Raw genomic sequence first — 7,987 nt, forward strand, 5'->3', positions numbered from 1 at the left:
TTCTTTAGAAATCCTGCGTCTCCGAGCTCTTCCCGACACGTTTGAATCTTTGTGCCAAACGGCTCCTTCAGCCTCTAATCGCCTCCACCGTGTGTCTGCTGGATCTTTATTCCATCACTGGACCCGGGCAGGTCCAGATGTTCACATGAGCCAGTTTTACTGAGTTAGTCTGAGATCTGAGTCGCAGCACGAGCTCAGCTTTCGCTTTGTATCCAGAAATGATGAGCTGCGTGTTAGAAGAGACCGCAGAGCTTTAACAGACTCGACCTTCTTATCAGGGTCATCAGCAGAAAAGGTCACAACTGGAGTTTAAAAGTGGGACGGAAGTGATGTTTAGGGTGCACAGAGGGACTAATGAACGACGGGATCCAGCTGGCTTTTGGGAAATTGAACATTTCTTCTACTTCTTTGAAAGTTTTTCTCAGGAACTTTCAGGATTTATTCGAGCCTGTGCAGACAGATTGAGGCTAATCTGACAGTTTGCAGTGAACAAAGGAAAGTTTAACATGACGTCAGAAGTGTTGGCGTCTTTTTAGAAAGAAGCAGCAGCCGTGATGGGAAACTGATGCTGCCTGGGTGCAGCAGATAACACTGTTGCTTTAGAGACGACCAGTCTGTGCTGGGTGTTCACAGGGGTGGAGGCGGGCGAAGCTCGCCTCTGTCACGTTGGATGCTTTTCGTTTTTGACTCTCTGGTTCGGGTAAAAACGAGAAGAAGCTCGATGGTGTGCTGTGGTCAAATACAGCAGCAACCCTGCACGATGAAAGCAAAGCTAAATGCTGAGCGGCTGTAATTTGAACTGTGAGCCCAACACAGGCGACATCAGTCTGTTTATTGTTCACAGATGTGAATTTGTGTGAAGCCGTGTGGGTGTTATTTCCACCGTTTCCTGTTTTTTCCCCTCTTTACGGAAAAGTGCAGTGTGACATCACAGATTCCCGACCGGATAAAATGTTAAACATGGATGTTTGACCCCAGAACGTTAATAACACAGAAAGAAGAAGAAAGGCGGGGTGTCTGTTTGGACATCAGCAGTCGGTGAGGAGGGGAACTGTGATGATCCACATCTGTTTTCACAAAGAAGGTCTGGGAGAGGAAGGAGACCCCCCCTCCTGACCTCTTGGCTGATAAAAGAGGCCCTCGGTCTGACCCACAGAGTCAGGATGTGTCTGCATGGAAGCACATGTTAAATATTCTCTTATTAGTAAAAAGAGGCGAATCTCCTCATATTTAATATCAACAATGAAATAACTTCGCCTGGTCCGAGCTTACGGGGCTCAAGTCCTCAATATTCAGTAAGCCTGTTTTTCAGGAGCAGCCAATGGGATGTGACTGATGACGGAGCCCCTCCCTGCTCCGTTGGTATTTTGAGCACTGCTTCAAGGAGCACGTAAACACAGCGGGCCTCGTTCACGACCAGCGTGAGCGCACTAATGTGCGATTCATCGCCTCTTTCTCACCGGCGTTCACAGAGCCTCTGTTTTTGTTTTGGAGTAAAGCTCCGTGGGGTTCAGGTCAGGGGTCTGTGCTGGAAAGTCCTCTTTGTTCTTCAGATATTGAGGTGTGTTTGCTTTGCTTCAGTTTCCTTCTGCGTAAAGATCAAACTGGAGGCTGGACTGATGGTTCTCCCGCTTCTCCCTGCAGCCACACTTGAACCAAGATTCATCAACAAGCTTCGAACTCTGGGAAAAACCCTTCGGTGTAATTAACGTCACTCAGCGCATTTGTTGCACACCCTGGTTGATCAGGAAGAGGAAACAAGAAAAAGGAAGCTAAAGCTAATGCTGCAAAGGCCACAGATGAGGAAACAATTATTAGCCCACCAATGAAATTCAAAGTTTAGTCTAAATTCTCCCAAGTGCTTTTTTAAGACAGAGGAATTTTCATCACTGTAAAGGATCAGTTATCTCAGTTTGTACATGATAACAAAATCATTTCAGGATAAACTAAAATGACCAAAGTCAATATTTTTAGCCCCTCAAAAACGAGTGGGAGGAGTCTCTGCCGATTCTGCAGCTGAAGCCTCCTTTGGTCCTTCTTTGTTTAACTTGCGCCTAAACACAACAACAGTCGCCTCAAGAGCTTTATATTGTACAGTAGAGCCTACAATAATACACACAGAGAAACCCAACAATCATATGACCCCCTATGAGCAGCACTTTGGTGACAGTGGGAAGGAAAAACTCCCTTTTAACAGGAAGAAACCTCCAGCAGAACCAGGCTCAGGGAGGGGCGGGGCCATCTGCTGTGATTGGTTGGGGTGAGAGAAGGACGACAGGATAAAGACATGCTGTGGAGAAAGGCTCCAACAGCACAAACACGGTCCAGTTCAGGGACTCCAGTTAGCTGAGGTGAAGCCTAGCACACAGCTAGCAGCTACAGCAGAACCAGGCTCAGGGTCAATCCCCCGGCAGCCTACGTCTATTGCAGCGTAACTAAGGGAGGATTCAGGGTCACCTGGTCCAGCCCTAACTATATGCTTTAGCAAAAAGGAAAGTTTGAATCTTGAAAGTAGAGATAGTGTCTGTCTCCTGAATCCAAACTGGAAGCTGGTTCCACAGAAGAGGGGCCTGAAAACTGAAGGCTCTGCCTCCCATTCTACTTTTAAATACTCTAGGAACAACAAGTAGGCCTGCAGAGCGAGAGCGAAGTGCTCTAATAGGGTGATATGGTACTACAAGGTCATTAAGATAAGATGGGGCCTGATTATTTAAGACCTTGTATGTGAGGAGCAGGATTTTGGATTCTGGATTTAACAGGAAGCCAAAACAGGAGAAATCTGCTCTCTTTCTAGTCCCTGTCAGGACTCTTGCTGCAGCATTTTGGATCAGCTGCAGCAGCACGGGGGTCTGAGCCCGTGGACAGCGAGCAGCCACACGACTTCATGTTTGCGGGCTTGGAGAAAACTGTTATATTCAATATTCAGTAATACTCGCCCTCTCTGTCCTATAACAACACTGACCCAGAGCTCTTACTGCAGGGAGCAGGACTAACCTTACGCTTTGGCAAAGAGCCGGTGTTGTTAGAGTCTCTGACCTGTTTGAGAATTTGAGATTTAAAGCATCTGATTCACTGGAAGCTCAGTGCGACATATCAAATAGAGCCTTCAGCGGATATTTACAGATCAGTGAGTCCCAACAGTCTCGTCCTCTTTATCCAAACTCTGTTCTGAAGCTTGAAGCTTGAATCCTTTCACGAGTTTGCCTTCCATAGTTTCAACATGCAACAGGTATAAAGGTGTTGAGGGTCGGTCCTCGATTCTCCTGACCTCCGGCCTTTTCTGATGTATCGATCATCCGGCTCTGAATCCTGATTCAGATGGTTCACAGAAAGAAAGAAAGATGCAGAGCAGCTTTACTCAGGCTGTGAGAAAGCTCTGAGCACTGATGTCATGTTTCCTATTATCACTGTGCTGCTTAGTCAGCAATGTTCTGCTGGAAACTGGAGGCACAGCTGCGTCTCTAACAGGTGGACATGCTGCCAGATTCAGCCTGAGCGAAGTGGAAAGCAGCGATCCGGACGGTTTGAGGTAAAACGTTCATTAAGTTCGACGACCTTCACGCAGTGCAGGCCAAAGAAATGAAAGTAAAGGTCTCTGTGTAAGCTCATGGACCACCTCCTGTGGGGAACATTCCTCTCCAATCTTCACAGCATGTTATCACAGCCTATTTTAGACTGTTGGTCGGCTGCTGCTCTTCCACAGTGTGGCTGGTATTTCTCACTGTGTGAACTTTCCACACACCTTCAAACCAACACAACAGCAAGGCCTGATTTTCTCTGTTTTACCTGTTTTCATTCATCTTCAGTTTGAGTTTGTAATTTGAGTTTTAGCATAAATTCTGTTCACGGCACCACGTTTTTATTTCTGTCATCAGCTCAGGAAGCCTGCAGATTGCAGCCAATCAGCTGAGGCTCAAACCTCTCACAGTATGAATTATTGAAGCTGCTTTTGCCTCCATACAGTTGCTGCATTCTGCAAGCTGCTTTGTAACCCACCTCCACCCCAGCTCCTCGTTTTCGTGGTGTTTCTGGTACCGATGGAGCTTTTTCCACTCTGAGCATTCAAAGCACTGTTTTTATTGCAAGCCTTTTTCAGCCAATCACACGCATTGACACATGGATGCATCGCGCACAGCTCGGGTTCAGCAGACTGGAGTCTGGATCGATCCACCACCTCCTGAGCCGCAGTCGCTGCACACACGATGTCATCTTTCTGTTTGTCAGCTTTATGAAATAACTAAACTGCATTTAATCTGAAGAAAGGTTTATTTTGCAGGAATTTGTCCTTTCAATCAAAAATAACAGAATTAAAGTGAGCCCCAGTTCAGGCTGTGCTGCTGCTGCCAAAACGAGAATAAGATTCATTTTGGGATTAATAAGTTTCCATCCTGAAGTCTCAGCTGGTCGAGTTTATTTCCATCTTTTTGCTTTGAAGATGATCTTCTGCAGGTGGATGCAGGTATGAGCCCACCTCAGTTTCATGTGTCTGTTGCTGTGTCATAATTTATGACATCTACACAAACCCATAAAACCTTTGGGTCTTTGCAGGCGCCGTGTGTGTCGGGTACAGACGACCTTCGCTGACCTGCAGGTCGATGCTTTCTGCTTTGATCTGGTCTGGTTTGAGTCCCGTTTGTACGCCGTGCGTGACCGCCGCTCCCTCGTCTCTGACGTGTTGATGCTTGCATGCCCCGCGGCCTGCCCAGCAGCATTTCCTCCCTCCTTCCTGCTCGGCTCGATTGTGTGTGATGTTTTCTGTTCGCTGTTTCACTGCGTCCAGCAGCTTGCATCACGTGTTAGGATAAATGGGCTTTGCTCAGGTTTCGCGTGGCGGCAGCTGAAGCTTGTGTTTGAGGCGTGTGGTGTTTGTTGGACGGCGTATTCCTGCACACAGACGGTCTTTCAGTGGCGACGCTGGTCCACCTTCGGCCCGAGTTGGGGACGTTCCCGGTGCTTCTTCCTCTTGTTAAATGATGACACACTGAGTGTATTTGTGCACCTCCTGGCCTCCTCTTTCTAACACGTCTCTTATTCTCTGAGTGCCCCTCTGGTTCTTCTCAGCCTCTCCAGCGTTTCATGAGCTCTGGACTGAACTGGTCCCAGAGGCGGTTCCTCTGACTGTGATTGGTGCTCGGTAACCTGCAGCTGATATTATGCACTGCCACATGATTGGCTGATTGGATGAGCAGATGTACATGTGTTCCTAATAAAGTGGCTGGAGTTTGTGTGTGAAGGTTAGACTGATGGTGCATCAGTTGTAATGAGAGTGACTGTCTTCCTTCTCTCTGCAGACCCTCCTGAGATGAAGAGCTACGGCCACGCTCAGGGTTTCAGCTCCAGATCCATGATAAACACGCCGAGCCGCGTCATGGCCGTGAGTACACGCCACACACACGATGAAGAGCTTTAAACACACCGCGTGAGTCACTGTGGTGGGAGCAGCTCCACTGCAACACAGAAGGGACGTCAATAATTAGAATTTGAATGTAAATAAATATAAAAGTCGTTTTCCTCTTTGTGACATGGTGGAGGGGGGGGGCTGACATTTCTGTAACATCCAGCAGGGGGCGCCTTTTAAAGACGCCCGATTGGATAGAAGTCTATGAGGAGATGAGCCTCGTGCTCAGAGGAAAATAATAATGATAAAATGTTTTTCTTATTATTACTAAATGTGATCTTTTAGGAATCCTGAAGCAGCACAAAGCTTCGGCTGAGCTGCTTCTCCTCACTCCTGGGATTTGAAATAATTCCCAGTTACACACAAGCTGTCGTTTGGAGCGTGACGCTCCGTGTTAATGAGACGCTGCTGTCCTCGCACATTATTATTTAAAAACAGGACCACAGGTGTGCAGTGTGTATTTTAGCCAAAGCCGCCATCTTTTCCATCGCCGAGTAGCTTTTAGTGGCGAAACAGGAGCAGAGGGTGAAAACAAAAGACTGTAAAAGGAGGTTGGCAGCTGACCACGTCAGGCACCAAACAGCGCGAAGATGAGACTGACGATGATTTCTGTTCAAATTCAACTCGGGTGAGGAAGAGGTCCAAGCATCTTCATCAGCCCCACCCACAGCAGTGCCCCGCGGCGTCTCTCCCTCTGAACTCCAACAGAAGCAAAGAGCATTGTTCTGCAGGACGCCACCAGCCGCTCAGACGACCTTTCAAAGTTCACGGGGGCGGGACTCATGAAACCGTGAAGAGAAACGTTCTGAAGAAATGATTTTTCATCCACTCAGCTCCATAAAAAAGCAGCAGGTTACATCTGCCTGCGCCGTCTGGAAATGTGCGGCAGTGTTTGTTACTCGACCTACGTGTGCTGGGAGCACGGCGCTCACACCGAGCAGCCATTGTGTTGGGCTGTTTCCTCTGTGTGTCTGTCAGAGTTCAGAACAATGCAAAGAAAAGCAAAACACAAACAGGACATCGACCCGCTGCTGTGCCTCTGCAGCTTAACAATACAGAGGCTGCACGGCGTTTCCTGCAGATTATAACGAAGGAGAGGAAGAGCCGTAAAATGCTCCTCCCTGCGCCCGTACAGCTCCGTGTCACTCCCTCGCTCTGGCGTGCAGTGATATCTGCACAAACCTTGGTTGCTGTGAGCAGTTTTGATACGACTCTGGGGAACGAAAATAGTTGCGCCTTTAAGCTGCTCGCAGCAGAGTTTGGATTTCTGGAACGAGACATTTGTATTATTACACATTCCTTTTAGCTGCCACACATCTCCACAGCCAAACTCGCTCCGTCTCCAGGCCACCTCCTCTGTCCAGGTCCCATCCTGAAGAACATCTGAGTTCCTCCTGAACGACCGAGATCTTCACCTTATCTCTAAGGAAGAGCACCGACATCCTTCAGAGGAAGCTGCTCGCATCCTCAGTCACATTCTTTCAGTCCCACTCACAGCTCGCGGTCATAGGTGAGGGTAGGAATGTAGATCGACCAGTAAATCAGCAGCTTCGGTGTCACGCCAATCAATCACGCCTTCCTCTCACGCCTCACCCGGGAATAAGACCCTGAGATACTTAAACTTGAGGCTCCTCTGAACTCCAGAGAAGGAACTCTGCCCTGTGAGGCCTCAGACCTCACAGCGAGCTGCAAGCAGCTCCATTGCCAACAGGAGGACATCGTCCACAACAAGCAGCCGTGATCGTTGCTCCTCCTCCAGACTGTGAAGTGGAAGGACCGGGCGGAGTCCAAAACCAACCGGGAACAAATCTCACTGAACACTTTTCATTTTGGGATTTAATGAGCTGTTAACAAATTATTGATCTGGCTGAGACTCTAAGAAAGCCGTTCGACCTCTAACCTTCTTTCTCCCCATGCCTCCTGTCTCCAGGTGCCCACTGTGCCTCTTCCTGCCTCGGGCTTCTCGTCTCGCTCTGCTGTGGACACCACTTCCCGGCTGACCCACAAAGGTGCGGCTGTGCTCCACAGCAGCTCTCAGACCTCCCAGGTGTACAGCAGAAGCAGACGCTCTAAGTCGCTGACCCAGGGCGAGCACGAGGCACTTCCTGTCACTTCCTCCGGCCGTCTAGAGAACCCTTTGCTTTCTCTCCCTGCGCCTCCACCAGGTACCCTGAGGCGCAGCCTCAGTGGGATTCTGGCCCAGGAGAAAGGTTGCTGGCAGGAGGAAGAGCTTCCACAGCAGTACACCTATAAAGGCCCCTCCCACCGCACCATCAGCCGCATCACCAACAGACAGCAGCACTACCAGCAGCAGCAGAGCTCCAGCCTAGGCCAGGAGGGCTGGGTGGGGAACGGCAGGGGCGTCCCCACTGGGGGGGACACCTGGGGAACACAGTGGCACCACCAGCAGCAACAACAGCAGCAGCACGTGTCCAGGACCTCCGGGACCATTCACCGCGCCGCCTCGCTCCGCAGCCTGAGGAGTGTCGGGAAAGGAGTGGACGTCTTCGATGGAGCGTCGATCCACAGCAACGACCCGCTGGGAGAGTGAGACACCTTCCTTTATTTAGCTAGTTAGCTTAGCCTTCA

The 7,987-nt window shown here is 49.3% G+C and overlaps 1 protein-coding gene across 3 annotated transcripts in view; it reads left to right on the forward strand.

Moving 5' to 3' along the window:
* The window catches only part of LOC147338437 (plakophilin-3-like), a 31,520-nt gene that overhangs the window by 4,298 nt on the left and 19,235 nt on the right, over nt 1-7,987 (forward strand). For 2 of the 3 annotated variants that reach the window (XM_086285962.1, XM_086286020.1), the window contains exons 2-3: nt 5,292-5,374; nt 7,329-7,945. In XM_086285962.1, the coding sequence (XP_086142088.1) occupies nt 5,292-5,374; nt 7,329-7,945 (700 nt within the window). The remainder of the gene's footprint in view (nt 1-5,291; nt 5,375-7,328; nt 7,946-7,987) is intronic. The other variant, XM_086286066.1, reaches the window with a different exon arrangement.

The sequence above is a fragment of the Aulonocara sp. 'chitande type north' Nkhata Bay genome, linkage group LG1, assembly GCF_057382095.1.
Source record: "Aulonocara sp. 'chitande type north' Nkhata Bay isolate Kocher_YH1m ecotype deep benthic linkage group LG1, A_spYH_male_GT1.1, whole genome shotgun sequence".
In the NCBI taxonomy this organism is placed as follows: Eukaryota; Metazoa; Chordata; class Actinopteri; order Cichliformes; family Cichlidae; genus Aulonocara; species Aulonocara sp. 'chitande type north' Nkhata Bay.